Here is a 27,993-nt window from a genome sequence, read left to right on the forward strand (position 1 = left end):
TTCTCACCTCCTTCCTTTTTCTTCCTTTCTATATGTAGTCAATGACCAAGTCCTGTTGATTTTCCTTACTCAAAATATCTCATCTCAGGCTGTTCCTTCTCACCTCTTCTGACACCACAGTAATATGCTGCACGATGATGTTTCTGTCAGTGATGGACTGCATGTACGACGGTGGTCTCACAGGATAGTGCCATAGAGCCTAGATGCGTAGTAGGCCGTGCCACCTAGGTTTGTGTCAGTGATGGACTGCATGTACGACGGTGGTCTCATAGGATAGTGCCATAGAGCCTAGATGCGTAGTAGGCCGTGCCACCTAGGTTTGTGTCAGTGATGGACTGCATGTACGACGGTGGTCTCATAGGATAGTGCCATAGAGCCTAGATGCGTAGTAGGCCGTGCCACCTAGGTTTGTGTCAGTGATGGACTGCATGTACGACGGTGGTCTCATAGGATAGTGCCATAGAGCCTAGATGCGTAGTAGGCCGTGCCACCTAGGTTTGTGTCAGTGATGGACTGCATGTACGACGGTGGTCTCATAGGATAGTGCCATAGAGCCTAGATGCGTAGTAGGCCGTGCCACCTAGGTTTGTGTAAGTACGCTCTATGATTACACAATGACAAAATTGCCTAACAACACATTTCTCCAAACATATCTGTGTCATTAAGCGATGCATGACTGTATTCTTTATTCTTTTCTAGACTTTCATTAACATGTCGTGCTCGAGTTGTTATAGCAGACCCTAAACTGATCATCTTTCCTCCTGTTTTGCCTTTTTTCAAAACCCTTTTCTATACTGACTTACTGAGCTGGCGTTATCTTCCAAAAACATGTAGAGGCACACCTAAGAGATATTGTGTATTGGGTTCCAGACAACTGCAATAAAGCGAGTCACAGGAACTTTCTGGTTTCCCAGTACATATAAAAGTTATATATATAAAAGACTACACTATACTATAGTCTAAGTGTGCAATAGCATTATGTCTATAAAAACAGTATACATACCCTAATTAAAAAATACTTTATTGCCAAAAAAATGCTAATCGTCATCTGAGACTTCAGTGAGTTGTAATCTCTGCTGGTAGAGGGTCTTGCCTCAATGTTCATGGCTGCTGACTGATCAGGGTGGTGGTTGCTGAAGGTTGGGGTGGCTGTGGCAATTTCTTAAGACAAGACAAAAATGAAGTTTGCCTCGTTGATTTGACCCTTTCTTTCACAAACGATTTCTCTGTGGCATGCAGTGCTATTTGATAGCATTTTACCTACAGCAGAACTTCTTTCAAAACTGGAGTTAATCCTCTCAGACCCTGCTGTTGCTTTATCAACTAAGTTTATGTAATATTCTAAATCCTTTCTTGTTATTTCAACAACCTTCAGAGCATCTTCACCAGGAATAGATTCCACCTCAACAAACCACTTTCTTTACTCACCCGCAAGAAACAACTCCTCATCCATTCAAGTTTTATCATGAGATTGCAGTAATTCAGTCACAGCTTCAGGCTCCACTTCTAATCTGGTTCTATTTCCACCACATCTGCAGTTACTTCCTCCACTGAAGTCTGGATCCCCTCAAAGTCAAAAACCCATGAGGATTGAAATCAACTTCTTACACACTCTGGTTAATGTTGATATTTTGACTTCTTCCCATGAATCATAGGTGTTCTTAATGGCATCTAGAATGGTGAATTCTTTCCGGAAGCTTTTAGTTGACTTTGCCCAGATCCATCAGAAGAATCACTGTCTGTGGCACCATAGCCTTACGAAATATTTTTTTTAAATAGTAAGACTTGAAAGTCAAATTATTCCTTGATCCATGGGCTGCAGATGTTGTATTAGCAGGCGTGAAAACAACATTAATCTTGTTGTATGTCTCTGTCAGAGCCCTTGGGTGACCAGGTGATTGTCAATGAGCAGTAATTTTTTGACAGGAATTTTTATTCCTGAGCAGTAGGTCTCAACAGTGGGCTTAAAATATTCAGTAAACCATGTTGTAAACTGATGTGCTGTCCTCCAGGCTTTGTTGTTGCATTTATAGAGCACAGGCAAAACAGACTTAGTATAATGTGTAAAGGCTCTAGGATTTTGGGAATGCTAAATGAACACTGACTTTAGCTTTAAGTCACCAGCTGCATTAGCCCCTAACAGTAGAGTCAGCCTGTCTTTTGATGCTTTGAAGCCAGGCACTGACTTCTCCTCTCTAGCTGTGAAAGTCTTAGATGGCACCTTGTTCCGTTATAAGGCTGTTTCATCTACATTGAAAATCTGTAGTTTAGTGTAACCACTTTCATTAATTATCTGAGCTAGATCTTCTGGATAACTTGCTGCAGCTTTTTTGTTTTTTTTTGAGGAAGATTAGCCCTGAGCTAACATCTGCTGCTAATCCTCCTCTTTTTGTTGAGGAAGACCGGCCCTGAGCTAACATCCATGCCCATCTTTCTCCACCCTACATGTGGGATGCCTACCACAGCATGGCTTAGCCGAGCGGTGCCGTGTCCACACCCGGGATCCGAACCCAGGCTAAAGTGGAACGTGTGCACTTAACTGCTGCACCACGTGGCCAGCCCCTTGCTGCAGCTTTTACATCAGTACTTACTGCCTCGTGTTGCACTTTTATGTCATGGAGATGGTTTCTTTCCTTAAACCTCATGAACCAACCTCTGCTGGCTTCAGAATTTTCTTCTGCATCTTCCTCACCTCTCTCAGCCTTCATAGAATTGAAAAAAGTTAGAGCCTTGCTCTGGATTAGGCTTTGGCTTAAGGGAATGTTCTGGCTGGTTTGATCTATCCAGACCACTAAAACTTTCTCCATATCAGCAATAAGCGTTTTTCACTTTGTTATCATTTGTGTGTTCACTAGAGTAGCACTTTTAATTTCCTTCAAGGAACCACCTCTGATGGCCTAGTGGTTAAAGTTTGGCCCTCTCACTGCTTTGGCAGCCCAGGTTCGTTTCCCGATCTCAGAACACCACCCATCTGTCAGTTGTCATGCTGTGGTGGCAGCTGACGTAGAAAAACTGTAAGGACTTATAACTAGGGTATACCACCATACACTGGGGCTTTGGGAAGGGAAAAAAAAAAAGAAAAACAAATTTCCCTCAAGAACTTTTCCTTTCCATTCACAACTTGACTAACTCTTTTGGTGTAATAGGCCTAGCTTTCTGTCTGTCTTGGCCTTCGACATGCCTTCCTCACTAAGTTTAATCATTTCTAGCTTTTGATTTAAAGGGAGAGACTCGTTACTCTTCCTTTCACTGGCACGCTTAGAGGCCATTGTAATGTTATGAATTGGCCTAATTTCAACATTGTGTTCTCAGGGAACAGGGAGGCCAGAGGAGAGGGAAAGAGGTGGGGGAACAGCTGGCCAGTGCAGCTGTCAGAACACACATTTATGGATTAAGTTTGCCATCTTATATGGGTGTAGTTCGTGGCACCCCAAAACAGTTACAATAGTAACATCCAAGATTGCTGGTCACAGACCACCATAACAAATATAGTAATAATGAAAAAGCTTGAAATATTGTGAGAATTACCAAAATGTGTTACAAAGATATGAAGCGAGCAAATGCTGTTGGAGAAATGGATAGACTTGCTCAACTCAGGGCTGCTACAAACCTTCAATTGGTAAAAAATGCTGTATTTGGGAAGCATATCTGCTTTATTATAAGCGATGCATAATAAAGCAAAGCATAATAAAATGAGGTATGCCTGTATATGATTATGTTAAGCTTGCTTAAGCATTGATGCTTCTTCACTGTCTTCAGTATACATTCCAAACTTTTATCATGGCTTACAAAACCCTTCCTAGTCCGATTCTCCTTCCTTCGTCCCTAGTACCTATATACCTGCATTGCCCTAAATAGTTGAAAGAAACTGGATGTATGAAGTACATTAGTCACCCCACATGGCCAAGTGCTTTTTAGTCTCTGGTCCTTTGCACATCGTATTTTTATTTCTTGGAATTCATCCTTTCTGCTTCCAATCTGTTGTGTTTCTGCTTTGGTAACACTTTTCCAGGAAAATTTCTATGAGTCTCGAATTGGGGTCTCTCATAGCACTCTCTACTTAAACAGTACCAGTTATTAATAACACTGAATTATAGTAGTTTGTGTATTTTCTTTTTCCGTTGAATACCTCTCAATGATTAGCTCTGTGATAACAGTGGTATTGTTAGATACCTAGGGCCGAGGTTTTCAGCATAGGAAGCATTCTACAATTGTTAAATGAATGAACTTTTTTTTTTTTTTGAGGAGGATTAGCCCTGAGCTAACATCAGCTGCCAATCTTCCTCTTTTTGCTGAGGAAGACTGGTCCTGAGCTAACATCTGTACCCATCTTCCTCTGCTTTATATGTGGGACGCCTACCACAACACGGCTTAGCTGAGCGGTGCCATATCTGTACCTGGGATCCGAATTGGTGAACCCTGGGCCACCGAAGTGGAACGTGCACACTTAACTGCTGAGCCAGCAAGCCAGTCTTGAATGAACATTTTAAAAAACGTTATCTTTTTCTATTTTCTTTTTGAATTGTCTATGTCCTTTGCCCATGAAGATGTTTTTTTGTTAAAATAGTATGCATATAAGCTCTTTATACATTGAGAACCATTCCTGATAATGGCAAATTCTTTGTTTCATTTGGATGTTTGCCATTTGGTGCAGATTGTAATTTTTGAGTTATCAAAGTGTGCAGATCTTTTGGGCCGGCCCCGGTGTCCAAGTGGTTAAGTTCGCACGCTCTGCTTTGGCGGCCCAGGGTTTCGCTGGTTCAGATCCTGGACAGGAACATGGCACTGCTCATCAGGCCATGGTGAGGTGGCGTCCCACATGCCGCAACTAGAAGGACCCACACCTAGAATATACAACTATGTACTGGGGGGATTTGGGGAGAAAAAAGCAGAAAAAAAAGTTTAGATTTTTATAAATTAAAAATTTATGAATCTTTCATTTTTTGCTTAGTTTCTGTGTTAGGATTAATTTTGTTTATTCTGTGAAATCAGGCTCTGAATCCTCTGTATTTTAAAACATTTATTTTGTAATCCATCTCTGTTCCGTTTATTTTTTATGCTTGTTATCTTCTATAAAATTCTTTCAATTACTGTAACTTGTTTCCTGGGCTGCCTATTATGTTCCACTGATCTGTGGGTTTTTTTTCTTCTTTTTTGGGGGTGTATTCTACATTCTTTTCTATTATTCTATTCTGTAATAAGTTTCATTATAAAGTAGGAGACATCTTAACATAGTGGTTCAGAACCTGGGCTTTGCAATTATATTGACTTGAATGAGAATTTGAACTGTGTTCCCACCCACTTGTACAGTCTTAAATCTAACCTCCCTGTGTCTTGGTTTCTTCATTTGTTTAATAAGAGGGAACTATGTATTTCATAGAATAGTTAAGAAATTAAACAAGAAACCTGTGAGAAGTGCTTGTTACCAAAATAGGTCTACATGTTCTCAGATTGGAGCTAACACACTTTTCCAAAGTTTTCTTGATGTTATTTGATTATTCCTTCAGATAACGTTGCAAATTAGTTTTAAATCTCCCTCCCCCCCGAAATTCTTTTGGAATTTGGATTTGAATTTTTTTTTTACCTCTGAGGAAGATTTACCCTGAGCTGACATCTGTGCCAGTTTTCCTCTGTTTTGTATGTGGGTCACCGCCACAGCATGGCTGACAGTGGTGTAGGTCTGGGCCCGGGATCCAAACCCAGGCTGCCAAAGTGGAGCGTGCCAAACTTCGCCACCATGCCATGGGGCCAGCCCCTTAATCTGAATTTTTAAATATATAAAATAAAATGCTATAAGCTGTATAAATGTAGTTAACTGTAAATGCGTTGAGAAGAATTGACATATTCAGGCTCGTGATGTATTCTATATAGTGTCACACTTTTCTTGCTAAGTTATTTAATATTGTTTGTTTTATCATTTTTATTTTTGCAGCTATGAATAGGATCTTCTTTCCTTCTTTATGTTGGTTATTGATGGTATTTAGGAAATCTTTTGACTTTTTAATTTCTATCTTCTGTCATATTACTTTGCTGGTAGACTCTGACAGTTACTAGTCAATTCTCTTGGATTTTCTACTCATATTCTTTACAAGTAAAAGTATTTTCCTTATTTCTTTCCATTAGTTCCATTTTTAATATGCTTTGTTCTTATTGCATTGTTTAGAATTTCCTGCATTTTCTATAGTGATAGTAGATAAACTTGTTTCATTTATCATTTTAATGATGCTATAGAATCTTGAGAATACTGATTGAGTTTGTTTCTGTCCCCCTCCCGCCCTCTCGAGTTTGGTTTAATATATTTTCTTTAATTTGCCTTCTCTAGTGTAGGGTTTTAGATGTCATGGGTTAGGGCAAGAAAGTTAGTTTTTATTGGCCCAGAAACAAAATTGCTGTCACTGAAAAAGCCCTACATTTTTTTTTCTATTCTAAAAATTGTGGTAAAATATATATAAAATTTACCACTTGAACCAGTTTTTTAAAAAAAGTCCTACATTTTGGGTACTCTTCAAATGTACCTCTTTGTTGGAGAAGAGGGATTCTTCTCATTTGACCTTGGATAATTAATAACAAAATGACACTTAGTGTCTGAAGCATTTTCCGAGTTAGTATATGTAGTATGATAAGATGAATACCCAGCTATTTTTATTTTCTTTTAAAATGGATTTTTATGTTTTTACATTTTGGTCATTGATATGGTCAGAGAGATCAAAATTTAAGACTGTAATTAGTAAAAAAATGATTCATTACTTAAAAAAGAAGAAAGTTCTATTAATTTAGACTTAACGTTCTTTTAATGTAAATATTTTGCCTAATGTTTCATATTAATCTCCAGAGTGTATAGTTTTGAAGTAATTAATTATGTCTCACATGTATTGCAGGTCACCATATCATCAACCAACCTCTTACAGGCCAAGATTATTACTGTCTGGAGAACGAGGCTCAGGTCAAACTACTCACCTTGCTCCAGCTCTTTTGCACACTCTAGAAAAGTTCTCTGTGCACAGACTAGATCTCCCAGCACTTTATTCAGTTAGTGCCAAAACACCTGAAGAATCCTGTGCACAGGTAGGTTTGTACCACATCAGAGTACTTCCAACTTTCTTATTGTTAATAGCTCAGTAGTGTTTATAGATAAAATGCTTTCAAGAAACAGTAATACGAGTGTTAACTTTTTGTTGGTTATTCATTAACATTCTAATATTAAGGCAAAGAATCCCTTTGATGTGTAACATTTTTTAAAGTGAGCTCATTGTTTTTCCCGTGATACTTCATTCTTTTCTGAAATTTTAGTATCCTATTTCTTGTATTAAAGTTTCATTAAACAGTGTAGAAAAGGAGTTTCTTTTGCTTTTTTCTGACCCTCTTTTCAAAGCTGTGGTTTCAGAGCCTTTCTAGACTTTTGTCTGTACTTACAGCCTTATCATAAGAAGGGAAATTATATACAATTTGAGATGCCAGAATTTAAAATTAATATAGAAAAGTGATAGTAATTTTAAAATTATATGTATTTGTATCAACAGTCAAGTGTATTTTATATTTGCTGGTTTGTGAAGCAAAGTTCTAGTGGGGCTGATTATATTTCTTGAGGTTTTAATATATAACTATGAATTTATTCTGAGTGTGTCATATTGGAACTAGGAGTCAGGGGAATAAGTTTTTTTAGCCAAGGGACCATATCTCCACCATTTCCGTCTCTCTTACACAGTACCTAGCTCATAATAAGTGCTCATTAAATTTTGAGTAATGTTTCTTACAAATAAATTAGATAGAGGAATGTTAGTTTGTACTTTGATATTTGCCCTACTTTTAGAGATTAGATGACTGGTGTAGTAACACTTAAGAGCATTGGACACAATTTTGTTGTTTTTTTCAGTGACATTTTATAAATGTTTAATACATATACTATCTAATTGAAAACGCCTTTTGTACCTTGTAGCAAGAAATATATATATTTTAAACAGTTCGCAGTGTCAATATCATTTGTCTTTTACTTCTTGTTCTTTGGGTATGAACATCCTAGCAGCACTTTAATACTTATAAAGCCCTCTGTAAAGATTTTTTTCTAAAACCTGTGGCCTGAATGAAAAGCTGTATACCAGTAATTTGCTCCAAGTTTTATACATTGAACTCATCCTGGCTGTGAATATTTTCCACTACTGTTGATTTATGTGTTTGCTCATATTTTTCCTTTTTAATGAGACAGAATTATTGCAGTTTGTATTCAAGAGAATTACTCAGTACCATTTAAAATAAATCCAAGTGATTTACTAGGAACATATAAATTAGCAAAATTGACCCGAGAGAGAATCCAAACGGACACTAGCTGTGGAAGAAGAAATTGAGTATCAAAAAAAATCACTAAATCCAGACAGTTTCAGAGGTGACTTCTTTTAATTTTAAAGGATAGGATCATTTTGATGCTAGTTAAACTGTTCCAAAGCATAACAAAAGAAGGAAGGCTATGAAATCAACAAAAACAGTGATGATAAACCTTTGAAAAAAATACGAAGAAAACAAAAGACTAATCTAACTTAGACAATGGTCATGAAGTAAATATTACAAATGGAATCTAGTAGCACATCAAATGAGTATTATACCATTATTAAGGCGTTATTATTACATTCATTTAGTTAGACATTGAGAGATATAAATATTGGAATGGACACATTGAAGTAATAAATAATTGCCTGTGATATGATTGTATATTTGGAAAACTTATAGTATCAACTGAAAAACTAGTAGGGACAATAAGAGAAATCCATAAGGTGGACACTTTCAAAGTTAATGTTGTAAAATCAATAGTTTTCTTTTATGATAACAAGTTAGAAATATAATGAAAAAAGGTTTCATTTAAAATAGCGTCTAAGTTTACCTAGGAATTAATTTAAACAATTAGCTTGCAGGGCCTAAAAGAAGAAAACTAAAAATTCAGTTGAATAAATGAAAGACCCACCTTGCTTTTAGTTACTATACTCCAGTTCAAAGTGTGGACTCAGGCAAATTGCACAAATTAAAGTCTTAGTTGCTGGGGCTCACCCCATGGCCGAGTGGTTGAGTCGCCACGTGCTCTGCTTCAGTGGCCCAGGGTTTTGCCAGTTCAGATCTTGGGTGCGGACATGACACTGCTCATCAAGCCATGCTGGGGCGATGTCCCACATAGCACAACCAGAAGGATGTACAACTAGAATATACAACTATGTACTGAGGGGCTTGGGGGAAAAGAGAAAGAAAAAAAAAGAAAATCTTAGTTACTTTGCTTATTGATTGTAGCCTTAGAAAAGTTGCCTAACCTCTTTGAACCTTAATTTTCTCATCTTTGAAATGAAGATAATAAAACCACATAAGGTTGTGATTATGAAAATAAACTCATCCTAGACTTGGCATACAATACCCAACAAGTGTTAGCTGTCATCATGTTTATCACTGATGCTGTAGCTCCTTTCACAACTAATGGCTGGTAAGACTCAAAATTGGAAAACTGTGAATTTTTTCCTGAATTAATGTATAAATTCAGTGTAATCTCCATTATAATCCTCCTAAATTTAAGAGAAGTCAAAAAAGGGCTCTATGTATCCTCTAGAAAATAAGTATGAACATAGCAAGGAGAATTCTAGAGGAAAACGTGTGATGAGGGAGCCCTACCAGATTTTTAAAGATATAATATTACTACAGTAATAAAGAATTTGTGAGCCAATCCTGATGGCCTTGTGGTTAAAGTTCTGTGTGCCCCACTTAGCAGCCCAAGTTCAGTTCCCAGGTGCAGAACCACACCACTCATCTGTCAGTAGCCAGGCTGTGGTGGAGGCTCACATAGAAGAGCCAGAAGTACTTACAACTAGAATATACAACTGTGTCCTGGGGCTTTAGGGAGGGAAAAAAAAAAAAAGAAAAGAGAAGATTGGCAACAGATGTTAGCTCGGGGCAAATCTTTCCTAGCAAAAAAAACAAACAAGAATTTGTACCTGTACAGGGATAAGCTAAGTAATAGAACAAAAGAGAGAATTCACACTTAGGCCTGTGTAGAAATGAGAATTTCATATTCAGTGATGATGATGCTGGTGATGATGATGGTGGTGGTGGTGGTGATGACATTTGATAATCACAGTAGATAGTATAAATGGATTATTTAATAGATAGTCTTGGAAAACTGGCTGGCTCTATGAGGGGAAAAAGAAAAACAAAACAAAATTGCATTTCCTAACCTTTTTCTGTAGCCCCAAAATAAATTCTGGATTGTCAGTGGGACTATAAAAGTGTTAGGAGCATTCACAAGGTCAGTATATTAATTATCTTGGATATGAGAAAGTAATTTCTAAGCAGTGAACAAAAGCCAGAAAATATAAAGATATGATTAAGTTCTACTTTATAAAATTTTAAACTATACCTGGCAAAAAACATTCTTTAAATAAAAGTAATAGGCATAACCTGGTAAAAAGTATATTTGTAACACACATATCAAGGACAAGTTTCCTGAACATACAAAAATATGTTAAAATCAATAAGAAGAAAGAATAGCAACCTAATATAAAATAGGAGTATGCCATTTTTAGGGAGAAAAAAATAGAAAACGCAACCAATAAAAATTTGAAAAGATTCTTAACCTCACTTATAAGTGAAAAAAATGCAAATTAAAGCAACAAGATGCCATTTTAAAACAGCTGTCGAGTTTGTAAAAATAAAAGCTTGATAATGCCTAGTGTTGGAGATGTATGATACTCACACTTGACTGATAGAAATTTAAATTTATTTAATGATTTTGGAGTGTAGTTTGTCACTGTCTTTTAAAGTTTCAAGTACATATAAGCTTTTGACCCAGGAATTTTACATTAAGGAATTTTTTCCTAAAGATATGTTAGTTATCAGTATTCACTGCTGAGTGTACAAGGATATTCATCACAGCATTGTGCAGAATTGCCAAACAAAATAAGACAAAAAGAAACAAACTAAATGTCCTTTAGTGGTGTACCAGCTCAAATAAATTATGGTATATCCACATACAAAGGAATACTATGAAACCATTAATAAGAATGATGTAGATTTATGTAGGCTGATAAGGAAGATGAAGGAGATATAAGTGAAAAAGGCAAGTTGTACATCAGTCTATCTAAGGTGATCTTTAATAAAAAAATTAAAAATATATATTCATGCTTATGTATAAGTAGGAATTTTATCCAAGAATACCCCCCAAAACTGTTAACAATTGTTGCTTTGGCTTGGGGGAAGGAATTTGGAGGATTGGGGAATGGATAAAGTTTCTCATTTTAGTTGATACTCTGCTGTACTGTTTGGAATTTTTTTTCCTTTTTAATGTATATTTGACAGTATCAAGTAAAGTAAGGATAAAACCGCTTTGAAAGAGGAACCTTTTCAAAGTGAGAGGGTATTGTGACTACAGTTTTTCTTTATGGCTAATATGTGTAAAAATTCACAAACACATTACTGGCTTAATGTTAGGCGAGGAAATAACTTAGGAAGTTTTGTAGTAAACTACGTTGATGTTACTGAGATCCTAGGATTTTTTTCTGAATTCTACTTGGCATCATTGGGCTAAATTTGAATTCTAACTGCATACTCTTTGGTCTTTTTCACATTTCTTGGCTTTTACTACTTTTTTGTCGTGTTGGTGGGGAGAGTGGAGAGAGGTGTCACTTGGTAGTGGAAAATAAAAACCTACCATTTGTTGTTTTGGTTGTCTTAGCTACATCTAGTACGTCAAGACATCTCCTCTTCTCTGCTTTTGCCTGTGAGCTTCTGGGTTAGAAGTAGAGCTTATTCTTGAGTGACCACCACCAGTCTGCCCGGGATCTGAGTCAGGATTTTGCAGTCCTGGTAGCTGAAGCCCAGGTTTTCTCTGTGCGCTGACCAGAGACCAGATAAACTGTCCTGGTTAATCCTTGATTGTTTGTATTTTACGTGCATATTTAAAATTATTTTAAATTCATAAATATAATACTGTGATTTCTAAAAGAAAACCTCCAAAAAGGGGCTATTATACAATGAAACTGAGAAATTTTTTTCTTAATTTGAGTCTAAGTAGGTGTAGAAGTCCTAGGGAAGAGAGCACACAAGTCAGGTGCCAAAATGCTGGAAAGCATTCTCTCTCTGCTTCTGTTCTTCCCTTTCTTTTTTTCCCTTTTGCCTTACTTCTCTTGAGAGTTGATCCTCCTGTAGGCAGGATTATCTTTAAATAGATGGGGAATATAAGGGTTCAGTCTGTGGCAAATTATTCCTCTGTGCATTTCTCTTTTCCCCAGCCTCTAAAATACTTAATATAAATTAAATTGGGATATTTAATAGTGTAACATGAACATGAAAGTCAGTCTTAAAGGAAAGAAGTCTTAAATCACATCTACAGGGCTGTATTTATATGTGTGAGAAGCTGGAATGGTGGAAGAGCCCTACTTGTTACTTCTTTATACTGTGGAGACGATGTTTATTGTATGTCTGTTCTTTAAAGCATATCCACACACAAGCATATAAATGATGAAACTTCCTTTTCTCCTTCTGAGATTGACTTAGCTATTGATTAATAATTGGGAGAAAAATGGTAGAGGAGTTAGTGTCTATTGTAGGGTTTTCTCATTGTTTCTTAAGATTAGTGTGCATAAGAATCCCCTGGGGGGTGCTTATTAAAATTTCTGCTTCCCTAGTTCCACAGCCAGAGATTCTGATTCATTAAATTTGGGATGAGCCCCAGGAATCTGCTCTTTAAACGTGCATCCCAGATGTTCCTATTCTAGCTCTTTAGGAGATCACACGTTGAGATGTAGTGCTTTAGCTGATCCCTGGACACTACTAGCTAAGACATTTATTGCTGAAACAAATGCCAGAGTTCATAAAGTGTGTGTGTGTGTGTGTGTGTGTGTGTGTGTGTGTGATGTGTATGTATGTATGTATGTATGTATGTATGTTACTGAGCATTTCGTAGACTTCTATAGGTCTTGGAAGGAGAATGGAAAACCCTGGTGTAGCCTGAAAGATTTATAGTTTCTCCATTAGGGTCACAAGTAATTATTGAGCCCCACAACAAGGCAGGAGCTATTAGTATCTGTAGTAGAAAACTGATCTATTAACATTCTTAAAAAAAAAAAAAAAAGAAAAGAACTATGATTCCCCGTTTCTGACATCTTCAAATGTATGTTTTTGCCTCTTGTATTATTTCTACCATTGATTTAGGAAAAAAAGGATTGAGGCATGTGTTGTATTTTATATCTTTCATTAATACAGAAGTATGATTGAAAAGATAAATTTGTCTGTTAAAAGCTTTGGAGTTTGGGTACTGTAGGGTGTTATGAATAATTTCAAATGGTCAATAAGATGGTTTTGTTTGTTTGTTTGTTTTCTTTGGTGAAAATTTAAGTATTTTTGTTTGCCCAGAAAGAAATTATATCTGGAAATTCTCAAGGGAAATCCTTTTTGGTTAAGTAGCATTAAGGCAATAATTTACTTACCTGTGTGTGTATTTTGGATGCTCTTGTGTTTGCACATAAGGATTTTTGGATTTCTCCACGATAGTCTGTGTATACTTTGGATGCTCTTGTGTTTTTGCACATGGGTTTGTGTTTTATCACAAACAACAAAATTTTTTTTTTTAAGTTGTAAGCAAATTAAATTATCGTGGTCCAGAGTGTATCACCTTTACTGAAATTCTTGAAGTTTTTAGGCAGTGAAGATATCAGAAAAGGAATTCGGATGAGTTAATTTTCATAAAATGTTAATTTGTATTACAACCATCGTTCAGAAACTCTAGTATAGTTGTGTTTTATAATAGGCTGATTTTATATGCTTGAAAAGAAATTGGACACCTTATTTCTTGAATCCTGAATCCTCAGATCCCAGACAGTGCAGCCTTTTCACAGAGATGCTCAATAAATCCTAGGTAAATAGAATGTAAATGGAGTATAGTGATGTATATGGAAATAAGTTTATCAGTAAGGCGGATATATTATTTTAATATTTTGTGTTAGCATGGTGTAAGGAATTAAGCTTATTTTAATAGTGCTTTTTAACTTTTATAAAAGTTGAGAATATTTTAGCCCCCAAGATTTTTCTTTGACCTATGTTTTATAATTTTACAACATTCATAATACTGTAACATGACCAAGACAAATGCTAGAAGTTTATTAATGACAAAAGTCATTTCCCTTTTTCTTGTATAGCCCCTTTCAGGAAAGTGAAAGCTGTACTGCTTGGAGCTTTCTGCTTCATTCACATTTGCACTTAAAATTATTCTTGTTTTCAGTTTCTAAAGAGAATGGCTTGTTGTGGCTGTATATTCTTAACTTTTAAAATATAGTAAATGTTCATGCACTGAACATTTTAATTTGGCAGCTAAAGTACTGACTTGACAGAGATGATAAGAATTCTTGTAAATGTAGGTACAATTTATATTAGTGCTTACTTGTGTGGATACTTCTAACTTCAGTGGCCTGATTTTTGCCTTTCATATCTTTAATATTCAGAGGAAGTAGTTTGTGGTTTTCTTTTTAAATAAGGAAACTTAAAACAAAATTTTAGTTGTATAAGAGACCATGATGTCTGGGGCAAGAAGAGGTCAGAGGAAATAGACTATATTGTTTAAAGAATCAAAATGAACAGTTCACATACATTGGTGTTTGTTCATTTTATTTGTGCAAGAGTGCTGGTCATGTCAGTGGTATTCTGAAACGGTTGGTTCAGTAATTTGGCCTACTGTCTTTTTTTCTCTATAACAGTTTTTCTGTTTTCTACTACACCTTGCACATCCACCAATCCAAGACACCCTGTAGGTGAGTATTTTTCTAGTTATCAAATGGCATCACTTGTTCCCAAGACAGTTGCCGCTTCACTAAAACTAGGCTTTATTTTTCTACTCTGAATTATCTGATTAATTGATTTCACAGAGTGTTATCTTATTCTTCAACTTTAAAAGTTTACCAGCAAACTGCTGAAGAGCTGTTTTTACCTTATAGAAAAATCACAATAGGATTAAACTTTTTTCTGAATTTTTAAATGCTATTCTCAGACTCTATTCTTTTAGAATTTTCATTACAAAAACTGGAGAAGTAGAACAGCTTGACTGTTTATTTAAAGAAAATATGAAAGTTTGTTTTAGTATTCTGAGATAACATGGAATAAGGCATTAAAAATAAAACTGGTTTTAGTAATGCTTTTAAATTTTTGTAGACATTAAGGATGTTTTTCCTTTAAAGGCTTAGGAGAAAAATTTTGAAAATATTCCCTGGATATTCGTATTGCGTAAAGTTAGGTTAATTCTCACTTGGGTAGTTAGATATTCGTGGACCAGAAAGCCTAAGCCTTTTTATTTTTCTATGTTGTCTTATACTTTTTCTTTTTTTCTGTTTTTTTTTTCTCCTCTAGGTTTTAAGGTATAATTAAAAAAATTCTACTAATAAAGATATTTTTCTAAAGTCTTTGGAAGTAAAAAGGTCAATAGAATATCATGTTCAATTCATTAATTTTGAGGGGATTGGATGAAAAGAGGAGAGAAATAGGAAAAGATCCTCAACTCTTTTTAGAGTTGGTGATGCTTATATATCTAGTTCAGCCTTGCAAATAAGTTTAAAACACCTACAGTACTGTATTCTTTAACTTTTGGCTCTAAGTTTTTGTTATCATTTAACCTTCTCTTGCTTTGCCCATACTCTTTGATACTCGTTAGCAGCTAGATCTTCTCAGCACATATTCCTAGAAAACCTAACCTACAAGTAGTAGAATAAAAGGCAAAATTTCATTTTTTTAAAGGCATGATTTCTCATTTCTCCCTGGGCATGTGGTAACTTGCATGGCTGAATTAGGTGGTTAGTTTTGTGAGGTTTCTCAGTAAGCTAAATAGCTTGTTAGTCTTTTCCGTATAATCACCTTTCTCTCCTTGCTGACTCTCCTTAGTTTTGCCAGCACGAAGTGGGAGTTGGAAAGCGACAAAAGGCGCCGGTCACTGTCTTCCACGTACCATGCCTGATTTAGGTGGCATGTAATAATTTTTGTTTTTGGAATAAAATGCCTCACTTGCCTTTGTGCTCCTGTGTGGTTCCTTCCTTTGCCAATATTTATGCTTATTTTTCTCTTATGAATCTTCTGCAAGAACTTTGGAAAACAATAATCCTTGGATTTTCAAGATCCAGGATAAGAGGGTGCGTGTTTGCAGAAAAGGTCAAAATTTGAGAATCCTGAAGGAGTTGTACTGTACAACTGTTCTGGATTGGTGGATATGCAAATGTTAAAGGGAAGGAGCAAATATTACTTTTGATGTGAGTGATCATAACATCTACATTTCCAATTTTGGGGAAACGTTTTATTTGCACATCTTTGATCTGGTTTATTGTTAAATTGGCAATGCACTTTATTTTACACAGGAGGTTTAAAGCTGTATCAGATGCAGTATTTGAAAAATTCATGCAAGTGGTAGGCTTACTCCTTAAAGAAAAATAATCCTTTTGATTCTTAGGAGCGTTGTGATAATCCTAATCATTTTAAATATTAGATTCTTAATTCTGTATCTTGCACATTACACAGGTTAATTGAAATGTGTTTAGAATAAGGGAAAATAGAGAATTTTAGAAATAGAATTCTCAAACTAAGGTGAAGATAGATAGTCAGATTTTTGTACTTATTCCTATACTTGTTAAGAGTATTGAAGAGATGTCCTGTTAATCTGCGAGAATTTGTTGATGGCCTTTTGAGCTGTTGTTGATGTGTATGTAAAGGGCAGGAGTTCTGCTTAGCAGCTTACTAATAGCCAACCTGCTCCTTATTGGCGTGTGTTGGCAGAGTGCGACTGAAGCTGTGGTTAGGACTCTTTTTTTTTAACACCTGAGGAAACTTTATTTCGTATTTTCTGACAATGGGAGTGTCTCATAGCTTTTTGCTAATTTATTTATTGCTTTTTAGAGATGAAAGGGTATTTTGTGACTATTTTATGGAAGATTGACTTAAGGTAATGGGAGGTAAACAAGTGGTGCAACAGTTAGTTCATTAATTTTAAGCTCTAGAGTGGTACATCTTGGTTAAAATATTTATTAATCCGTATGTTGAGTGATTTTAGGCACTGTGCACAAACATGTAAACTGTGTCTTTTCTTCTTCTTTGTGCTTACTGATATTACTCTGATATGGGTGACATATGGGTGCATGTTTATCTCTTTATCTGCAGCAATTTTATAGTGATGTTTTGCTTTATTATCTTTATGTGATATGTAAGTGGAGCAATTTGCTACCTTTATACTGTTAATATATACTGAATAGGAATAATAAATGGCAAGAAAATTCTTTTTTTTAGGTGGAGCAAGGGTAGATAGAAGCTGTATGTAAGCCTTATGCATCATATCTTGAACAACTTAATATCTGGGCTGAAAACAATTACAGTAACAGGCCTGACGTATTTCATGTATTTGGGGGTTACTAGATAGACTTTAGAATAACATCAATTTGGATTTTTAATACCAGTTCTTTCCTTAATTAGATTTTTCGTGAAGCTCGAAGAACAGTACCTAGTATTGTTTACATGCCTCACATTGGTGATTGGTGGGAAGCTGTCAGTGAAACTGTGAGAGCAACTTTTCTGACATTGCTACAAGATATACCATCATTTTCACCTATATTTTTATTGTCTACCTCTGAAACCATGTACAGTGAACTGCCTGAAGAGGTAAGAACTGATTCAATATTTATCTTTCCGTATTACTTTGTTTTAAAATAGTTGACCTTGTCAATTTTACACATTTTAATTACTATAAAATCAGTACTGTCAAGGTTCATGCCTTGGTTGTACCACTTATTAGCTGTGTGACTCACTATAGTTAATTAATGTTTGAAGCTTCAGTTTCTTTTTTGGTATAATAGTGATATATTCCTCAGTCTTCTTGTGAAGATTGAGATAATTCACGCTTAGACCAGAACCTGATATATATATAGTACCTACTAAGAAGGTTGTAGCTGTGTCATTGTCAGTTACATTATAGTTGTCATTCTCATCCTTATCGTCTGCTAGATTATCTGGTGGGATTTGACCTTTCAGTTCTTTCATTGGTAGCATCATGTTAAGTGAATATTATTAGTATTGTGCATATTTTTCAAATCTGATATTTAGCTTTTAAGTCCAATCCAACTCATATTTAATATATTAGAATTAAAGGTAAAATCACAGTTGTTTTCAGAAAAAAGTAGTAGATCAACTCATGTGAATGAAATTGATTTTTAAAAAATTGTTTTAATACCCTGAGCTTAGTAATCTCCTTTAGAAATGCTTAGAAATATTTTACCCACACAACATAGTTCATATAAAAGAGTCACGTTTTAATTTTATAATATAAATCTTGACTGTGTAGAATTTTATGATTAAGATATCTGTTTACTGAGTTCTTTTGTTCTGTTTTAAAGCTTGTTAGCTATCTTGCTAAAGTGGATTTGTACAACTTACTACTCTTGTAAGAAAAGTGTATTAAATGTAGGATAATTCATTTTTAGTTAATCAGAAGTTGATATTATTTGGCGACTATTAATCAGAATGTTTTTTATCATTGGCGCAATAAGGTTTGGTAGAATGCTGTGTTAATTAGTAGTTAAAATAATAGAAATTTACTAACATTGAATCCTGAAATTTCAGCTCTTTTTCCCCCCTTTTTCTTCTTTCTTCTTTGCCTTTATTTACCACGTAGTTACTAAAGGTATCATGGATATTCACATTTGTGGGATGAAGATTATGGAAATTCTCTCAGACTGCTGATTACATAACATGTTTTATGATAATTTTTCTTAAGAAATCCTCCTCTACCCCTAAACCTTTTGTTTTTTTTGGGGGGGAAGATTAGCCCTGAGCTAACTACTGCAGGTCCTCCTCTTTTTGCTGAGGAAGACTGGCCCTCAGCTAACATCCGTGCCCATCTTCCTCTACTTTATACGTGGGACGCCTACCACAGCATGGTGTGCCAAGTAGTGCCATGTCCGCACCTGGGATCCTAACCCATGAACCCCGGGCCGCTGAGAAGCGGAATGTACAAACTTAACTGCTGCGCCACCTGGCCGGTCCCCAAGCCTTTTGTTTTAATTTCAGCTTTGCCATTAGAATGCTTGCTTTGTTTAGGTCACAAACCGAGATAATAGTGAATAATACTTAGCACATATTGATAAACATTTGGTGAATGAATGAAAAGCATAGAGAGTAGCAAACCAAGTAACTGTAGGTAAGCACGGTGCCAGATCTAGGGAAGAAATGGGGACAGGGGTGGCAGAAAGCCAAGTGATTCTGAAAGAAAGAAATGGCTAGTTACTACAATGTATTTAAGAGAATATGATGAATGAGTTAACGGTAAGGTGCATATTTTAACCTATCAAATAGGCAAATATAAAAAATGGTTGGATAAACTCTCTCCAGGGAAAACCATAGTAATACATTTAAATATGTGTATACCTTTTAGCTCAGTATTTATAGGTAATTATCCAAAGTGTTTTTCATGGACAAACATGAAGATATGCAGAAGAAAGAACACAAAACATACAAGAGTGTTTATCATAGCCTTTCTCCATAGAATACAAACTGTAATAGTCTTATTGTAGGGGGTTGGTTAACTTATAGTAGATTCCTTCTATGAAACACAGTGAGACCATTAAAAATAGTGATGTAGAAAATATTTGATGTCATGAAAAGATGTTTGCATATATTGTTAAAAATGCAGGTAATAAATCAGTATGTATGGTATTACCCAAGTTTATATAGAAATAAGTATATATTATATATTTTATATATATATAACTAATAACAGAAATGTTAATAGTAATTATCTCAGGACATTAAGATTGTAGTAATTTTCATTTTATCTATATTTTCTAAATCTTCTGTAATAAACGAGTTATTAGAAAATAAACTCAGAAATGAAAAGAAAATGTTCTCTACTCAGTTTTTAAAAGTAGGACAAAACCAAAAAGAATTCGTCACCATGAGACAAATATTTTATTAGGAGTATAAAGCCACTTTGTTTCTGTGGGACAAAATGACAACCCCATCTTATAGAGCCCTTTTAACATTCTCTTGTAAATGTTTCTTTGTATATCTCTCTCCTAATCCAGTAGTCCCCAGAGTAAGTTTATACTCAAGACAATGCAGTGGGATATTGAGAAAAACATTAGAACTTCTGTTCGTTTTTATTTTTCATATTATCTTAAATATTTTGTGTGTGTTTTATAATAGAAATAATATTAGTAGAATAGTATATTTAAATAAATATGTGTATACTGGAGGGGATATTTTCAAGTTTCTTACTGATAAAGTATTTGATCAAAAACATTTGGAAATCGTTGTTCTAGATCAGCTGTTTTCAAAGACTTTCAGGGGCTTGTCACATTCCTGTTTTTTCCAACCATATATCTGCTTGAATATAGGTTTTTTTCCACATGTACTTCAGTCAGAACAACATATTGTAACAGATTGAATGCAGAAGCAGAAATGAGAATCCAGTTGTCTTTCATTAAGCCAGACATTAAAAAGATTTGAAGAAATGTAAAACAATGAATGCCACCTTTCTCTCTACATTTTATTTTATATATATTTTGAAAAATATATTTTTCAAAGGAATATGTTTTTTAATGTAATGGGTTTTTTTTAACACTTTTTTTTTTTAAAGATTTTATTTTTTCTTTTTCTCCCCAAAGCCCCCCGGTACATAGTTGCATATTCTTCGTTGTGGGTCCTTCTAGTTGTGGCATATGGGACGCTGCCTCAGCGTGGTTTGATGAGCAGTGCCATGTCTGCGGCCAGGATTCGAACCAACGAAACACTGGGCCGCCTGCAGCGGAGTGCGCGAACTTAACCACTTGGCCACGGGGCCGGCCCCTAATGTAATGGGTTTTTAATGAATATATAATTTGGAATGTTCTTAGTTTTAATTTTTTTTTATTGAGTTATTGATAGGTTACAATCTTGTGAAATTTCAGTTGTACATTAATGTTTGTCAGTCATGTTGTAGGTGCACCACTTCACCCTTTGTACCTACCCCCCACCCCACATTTCCCCTGGCATCCACTAAACTGTTCTTAGTCCATAATTTTAAATTCCTCATATGAGTGGAGTCATACACAGATTATCCTTCTCTCGCTGGCTTATTTCACTTAACATAATTCTCTCAAGGTCCATCCATGTTATTGCAAATGGAATGATTTTGTTCTGTTTTGCAGCTGAGTAGTATTCCATTGTATATATGTACCACATCTTCTTTGTCCATTCGTCTGTTGCTGGACACTTAGGCTGCTTCCACCTCTTGGCTATTGTAAACAGTGCTGCAATAAACATTGGGGTGCATAGGACTTTTGGGATTTCTGACTTCAGGCTCTTTGGATAAATACCCAGTAGTGGGATGGCTGGATCGTATGGTAGTTCAATTTTTAATTTTTTGAGGAATCTCCATACTGTTTTCCATAGTGGCTGCACCAGTTTGCATTCCCACCAGCAGTGTATGAGGGTTCCTTTTTCTCCGCAACCTCTCCAACATTTGTTGCTATTAGTTTTAGATATTTTTGTCATTCTAACGGGTGTAAGGTGATATCTTAGTGTAGTTTTGATTTGCATTTCCCTGATGATCAGCGATGATGAGCATCGTTTCATGTGCCTATTGGCCATCAGTATATCTTCTTTGGAGAAATGTCTGTTCATGTCTCCAGCCCATTTTTTGATTGGGTTGTTTGATGTTTTGTTGTTGAGTTGCGAGAGTTCTTTATATATTATGGATATTAAGCCTTTGTCAGATATATGACTTGCAAATATTTTTTCCCAGTTAGTGGGTTGTCTTTTTGTTTCAATCCTGTTTTCATTTGCCTTGAAGAAGCTCTTTAATCTGATGAAGTCCTGTTTGTTTATTCTTTCTATTGTTTCCCTTCTCTGAGAAGGCATGGTGTCCGAAAAGATCCTTTTAATACTGATGTGAAAGAGTGTACTGCCTACGTTTTCTTCCAGAAGCCTTATGGTTTCAGGTCTCACCTTTAGGTCTTTGATCCAGTTTGAGTTTATTTTGGTGAATGGTGAAAAAGAATGGTCAATTTTCATTCCTTTACATGTGGCTTTCCAGTTTTCCCAGCACCATTTGTTGAAAAGACTTTCTTTTCTCCATTGTATGCCCTCAGCTCCTTTGTCAAAGATAAGCTGTCCATAGATGTGTGGTTTTATTTCCGGGCTTTCAATTCTGTTCCATTGATCTATGCACTGTTTTTGTACCAGTACCATGCTGTTTTGATTACTGTAGCTTTGTAGTATGTTTTGAAGTCAGGGATTGTGATGCCTCCCGTTTTGTTCTTTTTTCTCAGGATTGCTTTAGAAATTCGGGGTCTTTTGTTGCCCCATATGAATTTTAGGATTCTTTGTTCTAATTCTGTAAAGAATGTCATTGGGATTCTGATTGGGATGGCATTGAATCTGTAGATTGCTTTAGGTAGAACGGACATTTTAACTATGTTTATTCTTCCAATCCATGTACATGGAATGTCTTTCCATCTCCTTATGTCGTCATCCAATTCTCTCAGAAAGGCCTTGAAATTTTCATTATATAGGTCCTTCACTTCCTTAGTTAAATTTACCCCAAGGTATTTTATTCTTTTTGTTGCGATTGTGAATGGTATTGTATTCTTGAGTTCTTTTTCTGTTGGTTCATTACTGGAGTATAGAAATGCTACTGATTTATGCAAATTGATTTTATACCCTGCAACTTTGCTGTAGTTGTTGATTACTTCTAACAGTTTTCCAATGGATTCTTTAGGGTTTTCTATATATAAGATCATGTCGTCTGCAAACAGCGAGAGTTTCACTTCTTCCCTCCCTATTTGGATTCCTTTTATTCCTTTTTCTTGCCTGATTGCTCTGACCAGGACCTCCAGTACTATGTTAAATAAGAGTGGTGATAGAGGGCATCCTTGTCTTGTTCCTGTTTTAAGGGGGATGGCGTTCAGTTTTCGCCCATTGAGTATGATGTTGGCTATGGGTTTGTCGTATATGGCCTTTATTATGTTGAGGTAGTTTCCTTCTATCCCCATTTTGTTCAGAGTTTTTATCATAAATGGCTGTTGGATCTTGTCAAATGCCTTCTCTGCATCTATTGAGGTGATCATGTGGTTTTTATTCCTCAGTTTGTTGATGTGGTGTATCACGTTGATTGATTTGTGGATGTTGAACTATCCCTGTGTCCCTGGTATGAATCCCACCTGATTCTGATGTATGATTCTTTTGATGAATTGCTGAATTCTGGTTGCCAAAATTTTGTTTAGAATTTTTGCATCTATGTTCATCAGTGATATTGGCCTATAGTTCTCTTTTTTCGTGGTGTCCTTGTCAGGTTTTGGTATCAGCGTGATGTTGGCTTCATAGAATGTGTTAGGAAGTGTTCCATCCTCCCTAATTTTTTGGAATAGCTTGAAAAGGATAGGTATTAAATCCTCTCTGAAAGTTTGGTAGAATTCCCCAGGAAAGCCATCTGGTCCTGGGGTTTTATTCTTTGGGATGTTTTTGATTGCTGTTTCAATCTCTTTCCTTGTGATAGGTGTGTTCAAATTGTCTGCCTCTTCTTGAGTGAGCTTTGGGAGATTGTAGGAGTCCAAGAGTTTATCCATTTCCTCTAGGTTATCCATTCTGTTGGCATATAGTTTTTTGTAGTATTCTCTTATAATCTGTTGTATTTCTGCAGAGTCTGTTGTTAGTTCTCCTCGCTCATTTCCGATTTTGTTTATTTGAGCTTTCTCCCTTTTTTTCTTTGTAAGTCTGGCTAGTGGTTTGTCAATTTTATTTATCTTCTCAAAAAACCAGCTCTTTGTCTCATTGATCCTTTCTACTGCCTTTTTTGTTTCAATAGTATTTATTTCTGCTCTGATTTTTATTATTTCTCTCCTTCTGCTGACTTTGGGCTTCATTTGTTCTTTTTTCTCTAGTTCAGTTAGGTGTGCTTTAAGGTTGCTTATTTGGGATTTTTCTTGTTTGTTAAGATATGCCTGTATTGCGATGAGTTTTCCTCTTAATACAGCTTTTGCTGTATCCCATATGAGTTGGTATGGCATGCTATCATTTTCGTTGGTTTCCAGGTATTTTTGTATTTCTTCTCTAATTTCTTCAATGATCCATTGCTTGTTCAGTAGTGTGTTGTTTAGTCTCCACATCCTTGTGCCTTTCTCAGCTTTTTTCTTGTAATTAATTTCTAGCCTTATAGCACTATGATCTGAGAAGATGCTTGTTATTATTTCAATTTTTTTAAATTTGTAGAGGCTTGCCTTGTTTCCCAACATATGGTCTATCCTAGAGAATGTTCCATGTGCACTTGAGAAGAATGTGTATTCAGCTCTTTCAGGGTGGAGTGATCTATATATGTCTATTAAGTCCAATTGTTTTAGTTTTTCATTTAGCTCCACTATTTCCTTGTTGATTTTCTGTCTGGATGATCTGTCCATTGATGTGAGTGGGGTGTTGAGGTCCCCTACTATTATTGTGTTGTTTTTAACATCTTCCTTTAGGTCTGTTAATAGTTGCTTTATGAATCTTGGTGCTCCTGTGTTGAGTGCATAGATATTTATAAGCGTTATTTCTTCTTGATGAAGTGTCCCTTTGATCATTATATATTGTCCCTCTGTGTCTCTCTTTACCTGTCTTATTTTGAAATCCACTTGGTCTGATGTGAGAATTGCAACACCTGCCTTTTTTTCCTTGCTATTTGCTTGAAGTATTGTCCTCCACCCCTTCACCCTGAGTCTGTGTTTGTCCTTGGGGCTGAGGTGTGTTTCCTGGAGGCAACAAATTGTTGGATCGTCTTCTTTAATCCATTTTGCCACTCTGTGTCTTTTTATTGGAGAGTTCAATCCGTTCACATTGAGAGTGATTATTGATGCATGTGGACTTAGTGCTGTCAATCTGTCGCTCATTATCTTGTTTTCCTGCGTTTCTTTTCCTATTTCCTTTAGACTACCCATTTAATACTGCAATTTCTTATGCTGGGTTTCTTAGATTTTTCCTTATTTATGATTTGTGACTCTGTTCTGTACTTTATTTTAGTGTCTACCTTGAAGTTTGTATTTAGAATCTCGTGTATAATATAGTCTATTCTCTGGTGGTCTCTTACTTACTTGACCAATACTGATTTAGACCCTTTGCTCTTCCCCTCCTAAATAATTATTTTCATTTTTTATTCCAACTTGTCTTATTAATTGGTAGTTAGAGTGCTAAGATCGTCCTTGTTTTGGTAGTTTCCTTACCTTTACCCTGATGCTATAATTGAATATTTGCTGTCCTGTTCTGGTTCTATCCATCGGTCTCCCTAGTCTGTGGATTGTGTCCCCTTTCTCCCTTTTTTCTTTTTTCAGGTATGAGAGCCTTCTTGAGGATTTCTTGTAATGGAGGGCTTTTGGTTACAAATTCCCTTAACTTTTGATGGTCTGGAAAAGATTTAATTTCTCCCTCATATCTGAAGGAAATTCTTGCTGGATAGAGTATTCTTGGCTGAAGATTTTTATCCTTTAAAGCTTTGAATATGTCACTCCATTCTCTCCTAGCTTGTAGGGTTTCTGTAGAGAAATCCGCTGACAGTCTGATAGGGGCTCCTTTATAGGTTATTCTCTTTTTTTTCCTTACTTCCCTGAGTATTCTTTCCTTATCATTCCTTTTTGCCAACTTTACTAGTATGTGCCATGGGGTAGCTCTTTTTACATTGACAAATCTAGGAGATCTGAAACCCTCCTCTACACACATTTCTCTGTCGATCCTTAGATTTGGGAAGTTCTCTTTAATAATTTTGTTAAGCACCTTTCTGCTCCATTTTCCTTTTCCGTATTCTCGGGAATTCCTATGATCCTTATGTTCTTACTCCTCATTGAATCCATTATCTCTAGGAGATTTTCCTCATTTTTTAAAATTCTTAGTTCTCTTTCTTCCTCTGTCTGGAGCCATTCAGCCTGTCTATCTTCGATTATGCTAATTTTCTCCTCTGTGTTGTCTACACGGGCATTCAGGGAATCCGTATTCTGTTTTATCTGGTCCATTGTGTTTTTCATCTCAAGTAATTCTGTTTGATTCTTCTTTATGATTTCAATCTCTTTTGTGAAGTAACTCCAGAACTCGGCTTGTTTCACTATCTTTCTCTCTACCTCATTGAGTTTTTTGATTATAGCTGCTCTGAACTCATTATCACTTAGTTTACCTAATTCCAAGTCCTCAGGACTTAATTCTATGTTTTTATTGTTTTCCTTCGGTCTGGGGCTTTTATAAATTGGTGGATGGTAGCGGAGCAGTTTTTTCGCATGGTGGTAGAATTCAGTTGCAGTTACAGCCTTTCGCCACTAGATGGGGGTCAAGAGCTGCGTGTTATGAGCTCTCCGCCTTGGGGCAAGATGGCTGCGCCCACTGGCTTGGAAGGGGGGGGGGGGGGCGGTGTGCGCTGTTCCTCACACGTGCCAGTCTGGGTTCAGATCAGTTCTGTTCTCTGGTCTCCCAAGCTCCCAAGGCCCTTGATTTATAGGGTCCCCACGGACAGAAGATTTCCCCTCATCAGCGGGTCTCCACTGAATCGGCGGCAGGAGTCCTGGATGATCCCCTGGTCACGCGGCCCCTCCCTCACTCCTTCCCGACCCCCGACGCAGCGATTGCAGACTCTAGGGGAGGGAGCAATGTTCTCTCCTACCCTTCCAGCGCCTCCGAGGGTGTAAGCAAGGTTTATGATCTCCGCCTTCTTGGTATTGTAGGTCTCTAACGAGCTGGCATTATGTTTATTCTCTGAAATTCAGTTCTTCCAATCTTTTGTTGTATTTTGGAGGGGAGAGAATCCCGGGTCAGCTCACCCCGCCATTTTGCTCCGCCCCCTCTCAGTTTTAATTTTTAATACATAAGAATTGACAGATAGAACCCACATAAACAAAAGCTTGTTTGGGTTCCTCAGTAATCTTTAAGAATTTGGTGAAGTCTCAAGACAAAAACGTTTGAGAGTCTCTGACCTGGACCACACGCTCTTGGAGAGAAGGGGACTGTCTTACTGGCCTTCACTTTTTTGCGTCTTGACACACTGGAATTGCTTAGTAAATGTTGCATGGAAAAAGGAATTAACCGTTGAGTCCCCACGTAGGCCTTGAGTAACTCCTGCCCAGCCTAATTCCTTTTTTGCATCTGGTGTAAGTAAATTTACTTCCGTGGACCCTGTAGACCCTTCCGGAGAACAGTTGGAGAATTTTAGTTGAGAGATATGAGAATTGCAAGTTACTTCTCTTCAGGAGAGTTAGATAAAGAATTGAGGGTTGAGCATAAAAAAGAAACATTTAAATGAGGAAGCAGAAGTAGAAATATTTACAGGAAGGAAAGCAAATTTTGGTCAGAAAGAATTGCGCTTATATTTCTGAAGAGATTCATAGTATACGCTTTGGTATTAAGTTATTACGGGCAGGCTCAAGATGATATAATGTAGTATATTGGAAATGAATTCTGAAGAAATAGCTGCTCAGCCATGCTGATGAAAGTAAAGATTACATATAGGATTTTGTCTTCTTGCTTTCATGTCATTTTGTGTCTCTCAGTTTATGGTGAGACCTGGGAGGTAAAAGTCAATAACTTAAGTAGAAAAATCAAGTAGGGGTATTGAAAACTCAGAAGAATGATCATATATACAAGAGAAATATCTTAGTATTAATTTTTTGGTCATAAAAACAGTTAGATGATTCTTAAAATTTAAGAGGAAGGAGATCCTTGCAAGTCTTTTTTTAGTTAAAACAGGGATAGTAAATGAACATTAATTATTTTAACATATATAAAATGTTAATGTTTATTTTTATTAATGAATTTTTTACCCATTTTGCTTTGAGGAAAGCAAATTTTATTCGTGAAAGCTATCTTAGGTTCATTTCTGACCTTGTTTTCCACACCTTTTCTCTTTGAGATCTTGAGTTCTTTTACCCTTAATTTTCCCTATTACAGAGGTTTCATGAACTCTACCTGCAAAACTGGGGACTAACAACTCGAATATTTTAATAGATGAGGTGAAACAAAAAGATTTTG

At 36.1% G+C, this 27,993-nt stretch overlaps 1 protein-coding gene across 6 annotated transcripts in view; it reads left to right on the top strand.

Annotated features, from left to right (window-relative positions):
- Positions 1-27,993, top strand: part of ATAD2B (ATPase family AAA domain containing 2B) — a 156,408-nt gene that overhangs the window by 88,848 nt on the left and 39,567 nt on the right. For all 6 annotated transcript variants that reach the window (XR_011526666.1, XR_011526665.1, XM_070574333.1 and 3 more), the window contains exons 18-19: positions 6,879-7,065; positions 17,461-17,646. Coding sequence is in view for 4 of the 6 variants with exons in the window: in XM_070574333.1 (XP_070430434.1) it covers positions 6,879-7,065; positions 17,461-17,646 (373 nt within the window). In the remaining 2 variants the exon portion in view is untranslated. The remainder of the gene's footprint in view (positions 1-6,878; positions 7,066-17,460; positions 17,647-27,993) is intronic.

Source organism: Equus przewalskii, chromosome 14 (assembly GCF_037783145.1).
Source record: "Equus przewalskii isolate Varuska chromosome 14, EquPr2, whole genome shotgun sequence".
NCBI classification, from domain to species: Eukaryota; Metazoa; Chordata; class Mammalia; order Perissodactyla; family Equidae; genus Equus; species Equus przewalskii.